At 38.4% G+C, this 12,827-nt stretch overlaps 1 protein-coding gene across 1 annotated transcript; it reads right to left on the bottom strand.

The window, feature by feature from the left end:
- Nucleotides 1-411: 411 nt before the first annotated feature.
- Nucleotides 412-10,951, bottom strand: tpcn2 (two pore segment channel 2). Its single transcript, XM_030766437.1, has 25 exons — nt 10,674-10,951; nt 8,486-8,541; nt 8,282-8,358; nt 7,854-8,031; nt 7,552-7,668; nt 6,944-7,050; nt 6,566-6,638; nt 6,099-6,198; nt 5,524-5,589; nt 5,234-5,298; nt 5,011-5,120; nt 4,749-4,830; nt 4,489-4,575; nt 4,266-4,385; nt 3,639-3,698; nt 3,316-3,444; nt 2,785-2,834; nt 2,576-2,675; nt 2,223-2,294; nt 2,045-2,118; nt 1,728-1,815; nt 1,474-1,556; nt 1,250-1,331; nt 1,071-1,162; nt 412-509 (listed from the first exon to the last, which is right to left on the bottom strand). The coding sequence occupies exons 1-25, from the start codon at nt 10,822-10,824 to the stop codon at nt 431-433; spliced, it is 2,298 nt and encodes a 765-aa protein (XP_030622297.1). The 5' UTR covers nt 10,825-10,951; the 3' UTR covers nt 412-430.
- Between the last annotated feature and the right edge of the window lie 1,876 nt (nt 10,952-12,827).

The raw sequence follows: 12,827 nt of genomic DNA, 5'->3' as shown, positions 1-12,827 counted from the left end.
GCGCTGCATACAATATTAATGTCTCTCATCCATACTCCGAAGACCCGGCACTCCTAGACAAGCTTCATAAAAACAATGAGTAAAAATTAAAGTCTGACCAATGAAATACAGACAAAATTGGACACGATCCCGTGTGTTGTGCACTCAACTTGTTTTGCAGTTACCACTCAGAACCAAAACACCACAGTCTCTAATGCCCATTAAAGAGCCTAGGACGCCAGTGTCAATACATTCACAGGGATGAAGAACACTGAAACTAACACTAAGTCCACTAGCCAACTGTTCAGTGTGACAGACTTCAAATGTGTCCACTGGTCTAGGTGAGGCAACAGTGTGAATGGCAGAGTAGCCTAGATGTAATGTGTGTGTGTGTGTGTGTGTGTGTGTGTGTGTGTGTGTGTGTGTGTGTGTGTGTGTGGATGGTAGTGGGTCACAAGCTGAGGTGTAGATGAGGGTGTTGTTGGAGTCTGGTCAGAAGCTCTTCTTCCGTTGGCTCTTGGACGTGCTCTCTGAGGGAAGTGAGATGGGGTGGGGAGTGGGGAAGGGGTGGTTACAATGGGAAATGAAAAACAAGTAAAAGCCACCCAGCACAAAACGTATAGAGCTTAAGCATTCGCATATTACTGGACAAAATACTACAGAGTCAATGTATTATCAAAATCAAACCATCAAAGGTTCACATGTAGTTAAATTGTGCAGAGCTTGTGTAACCTATAAATAGATTTAGATGATATACAGAGTGATTACTTAAAAGTCATCCTAAATACAGCAGGGTCAGGTCATGTTGAAAGTCATATAACGAGCAATAGAGGATATAACCAATCAGTCTGTCACACCATGGCCAGAAAAGCAGCATACAATACCACAGAACAGCGCACATCTATTTTAAATAATGCTTCTGTCAGTGCACTCTTAACAAACACATGACAAAACAGCACAGGCCAAAGTCACTGCTTATACCTTAAGCTTGACCATTTCCATAGTATACATGGAGCAACAAGCACAAAAACAAAGACCAAAGAGGCAAACAGCCACAGGATTAAAAAAAAACCAAAAAAACAGCATCCTACCTGAACATCAGCTGTACCGTTGTCTGATAACCAGTTCTCTCCACATCAGACACAGTGAACGTGTTACTTCGGTCCCACTTGTAGGTGAAATTCTGCGGCAGAAAAAAAACAAGTGTATTCTAATCCATCTATCAAAGAGGCAAGAGCTCTTTTTTGTGAAGAATGGACTAGAGTCTTACCTCTAAAATGAGAGCCACAAACAGGTTGACCCACATGACAGAGGAAGTCAACCACCAGCAGACAAAATACACCTTTGACCACCTAAACAGCATGTAAGAAATTAATGAGCATTCCCCAAAAACGATTACAAATATCTAAGAGAAGGTAATGCTTGCTGGTAGGTATGTTTGCTGGTAGGTATGATCCTTAATGTGACGTTAAGTACATTTAAGTCTTGACTTACTCATTTGTGAATCTGGTAAAAACATCCAAGAAGACCTGCCAGTTATTTACCACCATGACATTGTACAGCAGGATCAGGGAAGACTGAGGGAAAAGGAAAAAGGACAGAGGCCAGGTAATTAGAGACTTTCAAAAAAACAAAGGTGAGTGTATGGTTCTTATCTGTCAAGCAAATCCTGCATGGTGAGATGATACAGGTGACATGGTTAAAAGCTGCTGAAAATCGATCTGACGACAAAAAGAGACAAAACTTACCGCAAAGTCATCAAAGTTATTTGGCCAGTAATCCAGCTGTTCGTAAGAGCCACACTCCATAGTGAATTTGCCAGTAGAGTTCTCCAAACTGGAATTAATGATCGTACTGCAAGAGGAATATTCAGAGACCATAAGAATACACAAGCATACATTATCATTTAAAACTGACAGGTATTATTAAATTCCAAGCTCTAAAAAAGAAGCATTCTGAAACACACTACTCAGAACAAGGGTGTTTGGGATATATTTGTTTTTGCACCATTTGACTGAAAGAAAGCCAAACAAAGTTTAATTTTTGGGTCTTAGCAGAGCAGTACCTCATGTTTGCTGGAGCTGTGATAGCTCCCTCAAAGAGCCAGATACCCAGAACAGCATACACATAGTAAATGACCTGCAGTGGGGTGAGGGTGAAAATAGTGTGACAAGGTCACAGAGATGAATGTCAGAAAGTATGTCGTTATTTGAAGGTGTGCTTTGTTTTTAAAGGCAACTCACCACTAAGATTCCAGCAAAAGCACGAAGGTTTTTCACTAAATCCACCAGTGTGCTGGCCACAAGAGCCATCAACTACAAAGAGTCACAGGGAAAATGACATCATTCACAACCTCTAAACAAGTCCTTGATAACACATTTCCCAGAACTCAGCTTAAACTGGAGTCTCAAGCATTAAGTATGTCACTCTTGTCTCAGTATACAAGTAAAGCAAATACTGCTGCAGCTGAAAACCTTTTTTCTACCACAAGGTGGTGCCAAATTCTAATTTTAGAATATAGGCATGCAGTGAACTACACATATTAGATGGCCACTGCTGCTGTCCAGCACAAACTCTGGATATTAGAGCTGCTGACCTTGATGTCGGGGATAATTCTCAGGAAGCGGAAGACGATCAGCATGTTGACCAGACGTACCATCTCCCATAAAGACATAAGGCCCTGCTGCTCTGGTTTCCTGTTAGCAGCACAATCAGCATTTTTTCAAAATTGCTGATGCATTTTTATTAAACGAATAAAGAAAAGACTTCAAGGCAAAGTGTCAGTGTATTAACAAGAATACATACCATGTATGATATGGAATCCTATATGTGCCGACGATGGCCAGTTGAAGCACCTGATTCGATGACACAATGGGTTGGATTCATTTCAAAGCTTGATTTGTTGATACATTTCACAGAAAAGTAAGTATCAAAATTCAAAAACAAACTACACTCGATCGAGACAGAACATGCCTTGCAACAAGAATTCAGGCTTAGAGACTAGAGTCATGTACCCATGATCAGACACAGAGCATTTAGTAAATATGATATCTTTTTCTTTCATTGTGTAGAGTTATAAAATACTATCTTTCTGAACACAGCGCCTAGTGATAAGAATTTTGAGTAGTACACACATCACTACATAAATCTTATTATCCTGACATTGCAACAAGATCTAGTCTTATTTTTAGGATCATAATCTTAGAATCAAATCTGCAAACAAAACCGATATTTGCAAAAGACAAAAGATCAAATAATCTAGAGTTACCATTCCCAAAGAGCATGTCATGCATATGTACAAGGCCAAAAAATACTTCAAAATTCACAGTGTCATACCAGCAGAAGAACAGTGAGGAGTCCATCAAAGATGTTGTTTCTGTAGGAGATGTAGCCTTTCCAACCAAAGGCAAATATCTTGAGAGACATCTCCATCAGGTAGTATACAATGAAAACACAGTTGATAATCTAAAAGATTCAAAGATTGCAAAATCATTTTCAGAAAAAAATTTGATTAGTTTATGCATGTGTCAAGACAAATATCTTATAAACTAACATGTCTGACAATCTTATCCACCATCCATTTTCTGATCATGGTATAGTCTCGAATCAATCTGTGAAAGTAACAAAAGTATGAAACTCAACCCATCACGGTCACGAACCTCCATATAGTAGTCATCCCGCTGGGAAACAAACTTGTCTGAATTCAGAACCAAGATGGTCTACAAGATAAAATACCATAGATCCAAGATGTTGTCATTTAGAAATGTAGGACACACAAAAGACAAGCAATTTCTTTATTCCTCAGCACCAAGAGAAGTCCAGTTGTCGTAGAATTGCCCATATACTGACTGATCAGGGCCACACTGTATCCGCTCAGCAAAAACAAAAAGAAAAGTAATTTAATGAGACACAGTAATACTGTGACAGAAAATCCCCTCAGTGTCATTGATGTTATTTTTGTAGAAAGACTTTTTATTTAAAGCCCTAAGACAAACACACAGTGACACAATGCCACTTTCTTTGTTCCTATCTATCTATCTATCTATCTATCCATCCATCCATAGATCTATCACTTTCCTCATGACAGCACTACTGTCACAGTCTCTAAAGAATCCTTGTCCTTTTGCCACAAGTACAAAGGGTACTGGTTTGTATCCAGACAAATTCCAAATATTCTGAATTATCTATATTAAAGGTTGGTAATGTTTTAGGACAAAGCTGTAAAGGGCCACACGCATGAGATGGAGCATCATTCATAAAATGAAATTTGACTCCCTGTAACTCACGCAGATGCACATAACATTGGTCAGGGCGACAACATTTCCGACCACAGTGAAGTAGTAGTGACTGCACACGGTCTGGAGCTTCTGCAAGAATGCTGAGTTGTACTCTGGTTTTGGTGGGTGCTGAGTGGCAGAGAGAGAATTATTAAGACAAAAATCATTGTATTGGAAATTAAATAGGCAACACTAAAAAAAAAAATCAATGTCTACCCAATATTTGTCATACCTCTTTTATGTAATCCTTGTCCAGCTCATCAAATAACCTCTGGAAGGTCGCACCATTAATGGAACCATCTGTACACTGCTGAGCAGCCTAAGAGAAAGTGAGAGAGAGAGAAAAATAAAGAAAAAAGTCAGAATAGATCTCCTTCAATAAAAAAAATAAAAAAAATAAAAATAAATAAAAAACATCAACTCTGGTTCTTTTCTATTTACTTCAAAAAGATATGACAGTCAAACATGTTTTGTGCCATAAAAAAGACAGACCTTAATAATGGCATCTTTGTAGTAGGACTTCAAATGCACTCCCTTCATAACCTGAAGCACTTTGTCTACAACCACACGCTCACTGGACAGGCACAGAAAGAGAGTAAACGTTTGAAATAATCCACCCTTATCTCCACATACAGTGGGAATTGTTGTAACATGTGGAGGATCCAAGGATAAACAAATGTATCTGCACAGAGCAGACTGTCCCTTAACTGTACATAGTGTAAGCAGTAATAAGACGAGATGGATGTGACCTTACACATGCTCTTCAGCATGGCTTTTGTTGTGACCTCTCCCCTGGCAACAAAGAACTTCAAACGCAGCCCGGATACCAAGACGCCGTCTCAGGATGGAAGTCTGGACTGACATCTAAAGAACACAGATGTATAAACGGCAATTTTAAACAATTCCCATGACACTCAATAAACATGCATAGTTCAAACTTTGATGAAAAGTTCTGTTTGATCAAGTCAGACATTTACCAGCAGATATCCTCTGAACTGATTGTATATGATAGCAGTGAGTAAATTCATCAAAAAATAAGTTCCTGAAAGACAAATAGGAGAAATATGAAAAAGTTAGACATCTCGATCTCTTTGTTTCTTGTTGTACATCCAGTTATCCAGTTCTCTGTTGTGTAAAATAAGAAAGAAATATGAGCTCTATTTTGGATGTCTTCTGTATTTCTCTAGATCTGCAGTTTAACTTTTTTTATGGTTCTTATAGCTTGCATAAAATTTTGTTTAAAGAGTCAACATTTGACTAGTCTTACCAAATACACTGAAGAGGATGAAAAAAATGGAGTAGCCACGGTTTAAAGAGTATGCCGGAATCATAACTGTGGGAGAGAAGTCACTGTTAGGTAAACATCAAGATCTATATCTGTCTGTCCATATCTGTGTACGTATATCTATAACTGCATATGCATGTTCAGGGGTGGGAAAAATAAAATTAGAAGTGTTCTTGATTTAGTAAAAGTACTCTTAGAAGTAGAGTACAAAAGTGAAAGTACAGGTAAAGTATCTCTCTTGAAAAATACTGAAATAAGAGTTAAATAGTTACTCATTAACAATTTACAAAAACAGTTGTCAGTTTAACTCTACCTAAAGTATTTTTTTTAGCAAGAGTATTTCTACTTTTACTTTTTCCACCCTGTGTGTGTGTGTGTGTGTGTGTGTTTGTGCGTGTGTTTCACAATTTTACATTCACTGATATAACCACCGTAATATTAAAAATGAAAATCTGAAAACGTAGTATTAATTGGTTAACATGACACAGAGTTTCCTTAGGCACCCCACTCAAGTGTGTGTAGTCAGTGAAAGTCAAAGTGCTCATCACTGAATGTACCATCTGGATTGTTTGCAGTTGTGAGCAGCACAAGTAGAGAGGTCAGGGAACGAGGCAAATCTCTGAAGTAAGCCTCCCACTCCCCATTGCGTTTTGGGTCCTTCACACAGACAGACAGGATTGTATGAGACATGAGTTTATCATTTCTTGGTTTTTCATTATTTATCTCTAGCAAAGACATTTCCATCCTCACAAAGCTCATAGGCCATTTAACATAAAAAGCTAAGCACAGCAAGTAGGAAATCCAAGAAATATTTTTTTCTCTTAAAGTGAATGTGTCACTGAACAACTAGGAGGGAAATGTTTAAAACATGTTTTTACATGCATGTTAAAGACAACAATGCTGAGAAAACTGCGAGCTTTTAAACACTCTTTCAGAGGCAAGTAAAGATCTCTGCTGTTTACACGTGTGGGCAGTTCCCTCATTAAATATGACACATAAGAAACAAGGTGTGGCCACACATTACCTCAGATTTGGCAAAGATTAGCATACCAAACATGGTGAACAGGCAGAGGTGTAGTGCCAGCAGCAGAATGACACTGTTGGAAAAAGGGGGAAGGGTGGAGGAGAGAAACGACATTACCACACACAGCTAATGTTTTTGAACATAGTCCCATATAAAAAAACCAAAACATTCAATCTACATCTGAGAAAACACTCCATTAAAAAAAATCATTTCACAAATGGGAAATTAGTAAGGCTATGACACCCAGTAGTTATCAAATGTAGCAGGCAACATGATCTAGTACTAACATGTGTTGAAGTATTTATTTTTCTCTGTGTTTTGACTGTGTGGAAACCAAAAAATGGATTCACAGCTTCTCTCATTAAGTAATGTTATTACCTTGCTATTTCTGGGAGAGTCCTCTTGATGCACTTTAATGTTTTCTTCATAAGTGAAGAGTTTTGGAGAAGGAAAAACGGCCGAATGAGTCTCCTGACTCTAAATCTCTGTAAATTCATTCAAGTTCAGTTAGACTATGAATACACAAACAAACAAACCTTTCATTTCAAAAAGATTTTGTTTCATTTCCAATTTGTATTCCGAAGACCACACATAGATTCATCACCTTTCCTCTGCACCTATTAAAACTGGTTAACTGCCTCAAGTGTAAGCATTCTTGGATACAAAATGATATACAAAATAGAAAATTTGATTCCTTAAACTCTGTCAAATGTAATGGTTCAGCTGCCAAACAACACACTCAGTGATTTGACTTTCTGGTTTTAAGAATAAAACTTTTGTTAATAGTTCCACTAAAATAATGCACATGTTGATACTCAAAGTCACTTTATGTTACTTTGAGAGATGACTCATTTGTTCAACCAGTTTTCAAATGAACTGAACATGTCAACCTCATGTAAAAAAAAAAAAAAACTTTTAGAAATGAAGTTGATCTGAAAATAGCATGAATTAGGTTGTGATCCAGAAAAATAATTATGAAATCTCACCTCATTACATAACATGCTAATAGACAATGTCCAATCAATGACTGATGCTGCTATGACCAATATATATCCAATGAGCCATTTATTCCTACGAAACTCCTCCCATCCAATTAAATAGCCCTGAAAAAAAGTAAAGACTGACATCACCACATGACCTTCAAGAATCAAACATGAAAAGTCCCACAAAGTCTTATCTAACTGCTGTACTTTTCAGATTATTCGCATTTAAATAAAGAAAAGTTTAACCAAGCTAAGTATTTTATCTCAAGCTAGTTCATGAACTAACCCAACCAGTGGGCATTTACCTTCACTGTGATGTCCAGAGTGAAGATGCAGAGACACACCATTTCTATGGCCTCCGTCAGGCCGCAGGGTGGTTCCCAGCGGTCTATTCTGACGCGTAGGTCAGAGGTGCGGGAGAGGGAGGAGGGCCTCTCCATAAAGGCCAAAGCCAGGATCACAGCTATAGTGATGCCCAGACCCCTGCAGGGCCAAACACCGAGTGACATGGATAAAATTAAAAACAATAAGAAAACCTCAACGTCATAGGACAAACAGGCAAAGAGACAGACACAAATCAACAGAGCAAGAATAAAAAAAAAAACAAAACATCAATATTACTTTGAGTAAAGCCATTACAGTGCTAAGATACGGAATTATACTGGACGGTATTGAAATGTAGGTGAGTGAATGCACTTAGTTGTGGATGATGCAGCTGTAGGCGCTTACTCACCACTGGCAAATATTGGAATAGTACCATCTGTATAAATGCAATGATTTGGCATCAACCCTGTGGTTGATAGATCTATACTGCAGGGAAGAAAAACAAAAATAAAGTGATACCTTTCAAACATTGCACTGACGCAATAAAGAGTAATATGTACTATAGAAACCAGTAAAAAAAAAAATACAAAAGTTCCTGTAAAATCATTTCTACCTTTATGGCATCTTCAATGAATACAACAGCTTGCTGGATGTAGAGGCCCTCATCTTCTGAACAAAGATAAGGGAAAGATAGTTCTTATGACTATACAGTGACAAATGCAAGGGGGTTTGCGTAATGTTGTGAATTTTAAAAATTCATTTACTGTTGCCTCTACCATTCTAACTCAACTGAATGTCCTCTAATACACCACGGCTTTCACTGAGGAAAAAAAAAAAAGGAATGAACAGTGGGATTTGGTCAAAGGAATCTGTTGTGTGCAGCAATAATTACTGACTGAACGCATCTGGAATTCCCTAAGCAATCACCAGCACCTCAGAAGGGTTTTAATTTAAAATATCCTCTTAGGGTTATATTCAATTTAATGATCACAAGGTCACATGTGCAAGTCATGGAAGTGCTGTCGCACTTGTAGGATACTGAGTCAGATGAGACATTCTGTGAGACAGGCTTTTTAAAACTCAGTTGTTTGAGAGTGTTCAGTGTCAAGGTTTCCAATCAAACCATAAATCATAGGTGTTGTGAGATACTGAATAGTGAATCAAAACTGTGATTTTTTTTTAAACAGGTTATGACCAGGCATTTCCACACTGGAGCTGTTATCACAGGATAAGGGACCACTTCCATGGAACATTTATTCTTGCTCACGGACATATTTTCTGTGATGTTCAGTGCCATCCTGAACTTCTGATGTAGAAACATCTTTAAAATTTTGACAAGGTTTGAAACACGAAAATTTTTAACATCTGTTAAACAACTCATTTATATCTTCCTCAAATTAGTAAAGTAATTTAAGGACAGTTTAAGAAATGAATCTGTAAGAACTGAGAAACACATGTTATGTTAAATATGAAAAACTTAAAGATATGTTTAAGAGAATGAGACCAAATGTCACTGATCTCTAAGAATGTTTCACTCCTTTAAAATATATTACCCACGTAACGTTACCAGACCTAGACTTAGGTCTTTTATGGGCTACGTTTCGCAAACGTATGACTGCTGTTGCTGTTTAAAGCACCTGCCACTGCAACAGTTTTCTGCAGCAATAACACCTACCTTGGTGAAAGACGAACCAGTCACTGTCAACTATAAATATGAAGTTGTCATAAACAACAGCATTCTGAAGTTTACAACTTCCATAGATATACAGACATTGTATTTATTCATGAGACAGGACAACTGAGTAAAAAGTCCACAGTTACTGATGTAATAATGCACTGCATATAGATAGCAAGTATTGTCTGACGGCAAAATTTCAATGTTAAATATGAGGGGGTATAATTTTTTCTGAAACATCAACATGAGTGCTAACTGGGGCCTTGGGGGGCTGTCATGGTACTCTCACCTAAGCCTTTCAGAACAGCATAAGATTAGAGTCAACACTTCTCATCTCAGTTTGGGTTTTTTCCAGTTCATATGACAAAAATGAGTTTGAGTCATTACTTTTCCCCCCCTGAAAACATACTACTGCGGAGTTTCTTCCTGGATATTCTTAGTCTTTTAGATGTGAGTATATAATTCATTTCTCTGAAGCTAGCAGACATGTACAAGATATTGTGATCCAGAGAGAACTCTCCAAAAACACAATACAGTAGGGAAGTTGCGATCCACTCATGACCAGTTCCTGACAGTCGTTCAAACTGGTCTTTTTTTACATTTTAAAAATCAAAAGGGGAAAACTGTCAAGTTGCTAAGTCAGAGACAGATGTGTGTCATGTTTTGAGCACGCAAAGTAATTGCCAAGTGGTTCATAAAGGGTGACTTGAAAAATAATAAGAAAATGAGGGCCTATCCTGTGTATTTGTATCAGTATTTGCATTTAAATCCAATAAACAACAAAAGCTTTACGAATAAGATTTCACAAGAGGGACTACTACACTTTACGGATAAAGATCAGTCTGTGATTTTACCGAAAAATTTTACCGAAATTCCAATTAAGAATAAAATATTCGTGTGGCGCTCAGTGCAATTCAGTAGTAAACTCATGACAGGTAGAGAACAGGAGGACTACGGTAAAGATCGGCGCCCAACCGACATATATCGCTATGAAAGTTAAGTTTAGCACGCTTTTGGAGAGCTTGACTAAACGAAACCACTTAGGTACACTTCCCAAATTATCCTCAGGTGTACCGTCCGGGAATAGCCTACTTCACGAAGGTTTCGTATTGCTGAAATGGCTTACCTCCCTCAATGCTGCACGCATTTTCAGTCACCGAATAAGACAGTCGCCTTGTCGCTGGCGATGTCTCTTGATTGTGACCATTTTTCTGCTGAGATCCGTAATCGATTGAGCTCTCATCAGTGCTCCCAGATAGTAGTGGCTCCGTCTCCATCCAGTCTGTAAAAACTAAATAGTCTGCAGTGGCAAGTTCGTACTTTCGCCTGGCTTCCTGTATTTCTCTGAGACAAGGAAAATAACTACGGTAGTCCCTAAATATTTATTGTACCCTACAGACAACTTTACAGCGTCTTCCACTGGCAGTATTGCTTGGTACGTCAAATGTTAGACGTACAGCGACTTTTTGTCCTATCTTCCTCATACGAAAACTTTTTTTTAACATGTCAACTATCCAAGCTCATGGAAACGTCACACCACTCCTCCCATGTCTTCGTCTCACATATCACTTTTGCTTGCTAATGTTAAATCTGTGTGTAGCTGATAACACAACGCAAACGTCTGGCAACCTGCTCATAAATTGATTTTATCTTCAATTTTAGGCTCAGCTTCGAATAACACCTTGGAAATATAAAGAGCTGTGTAACATGGGCTAATCTCGTGACCTGATATGACACTGTTTTAGTTGTGAAATAACTGGGGGTCATGCGTCAGCAGTAAACGGAGACTGGGCATTGACTTGGGGGACCAGAAGTCTAACTGGTGCGTTCGTCCGGTCTTCAGTTTTACCTTTGAATTGTTCAATAACCGTGAAGTAGGCTACTTGTGATAAACATTGTATATAGTGTTCTAACAGACATATCTTAAAACGAGGGACAACCCTCAGTAAATGACATGTCGGTTTTTCATGTTAGGCGCTCACTTTTCACTCCTTTAACTGCATCGCCTTCAAGTAAGTGTCACATCGATACTTACCGTTTAGCGCTTTTCTGCGGGTTGTTACAACCGCAATATAAGCCACATCCTGCTTGCTTTCCGACAGATAGTCTACTCTTAGAGGCAAGATTCCTGCTCCCCTCTAGTAAGAATACCTATGTTTCATATCCTCGAACACACAATGCATGTTTTGTTTCTTGTCTGTTCAACTCAGGTAACTGCCAAACTAACAGATGTATTGTAAGAATTAGTAGCAACATGGATTATCACAAGTTTCTGCTGGCACTGGCACAATGGGCATACATCCTGTAGGTGGGAGGGAATCACACGGTCTCCTCCAGAAAAGAAAAAAGATCATTTCAGTCATTCTAAAAAAATCATCTGGTATGTTGATGATAGTGGTGTAAAAAGGTTCACGTTCTTCAGGTTCCACTTCAAATTTTTCATTAAGTGTTCAGTTGGGTTCAAACTGGGATGGCATATGAGTTACACCAAATTTATAGCATTTACCTTGCCAATTAAGGGCTTGAATGGACCACAACCATACCAAAAACATGCGCCCTTTACCATGGGAATCAAGCTTGGAGACCTGTAGGCTCCTTGTGACCCTACATGTACACTCATCCTGAGAACAAGCCAAAGGATGACTCATATGACCACATGACCATTTTCCACTGCTCAATAGACCACTGGCTGTGCTCTTTGTACCACTTAACTCAAACATTTTTAAGATGTAATAAAAGTTTATGCACTGCAATTCTACCTTAGTGCTCTCCCTGTGGCAGTGGACAGTTTAAAGCTAAACTGTCTGCTCAGACTGATAGATTGATTAGATTGATATTGGCAGTTGGCTATATCAGAATTGCCTCATTTACCTTTCATAATTATCACAGCTGAGGTGTTGGTGCTTTTGGCTTACGGTGACCCTAACTGCTGGTGACTTACCCCATCTTCCAAGACAACATCACCTTTGCCACTGGAATTGAGCACTCTCTCTTACTGATACTAAAGATAGATAACCTACTAAGCATGCTCTAGTCACAACTCTTTAATATCACTGAGATCTGTTGCCAAGATAAACAAAACAATGGGCATCTTGGGCTGTACATGATGGCTCTATGCATGTTGGAACATTAATTATTTAATTTACTAATAAGCACCCGCTTTCATTGTATTTTATGCTCCTAATTAGCTCAAATGTCTCCTTTATTTTGGCCAGTACTTGTACATTTAACATTGATAGAGCAGCAGCAGCATTGACAAGAGTCCATAAAACAAAGCAGT

The sequence above is a fragment of the Chanos chanos genome, chromosome 2 (genome assembly GCF_902362185.1).
Source record: "Chanos chanos chromosome 2, fChaCha1.1, whole genome shotgun sequence".
Classification (NCBI taxonomy): Eukaryota; Metazoa; Chordata; class Actinopteri; order Gonorynchiformes; family Chanidae; genus Chanos; species Chanos chanos.
The sequence above is the reverse complement of the archived record's forward strand: the minus strand, read 5'-3'. Positions and strand labels throughout refer to the sequence as shown.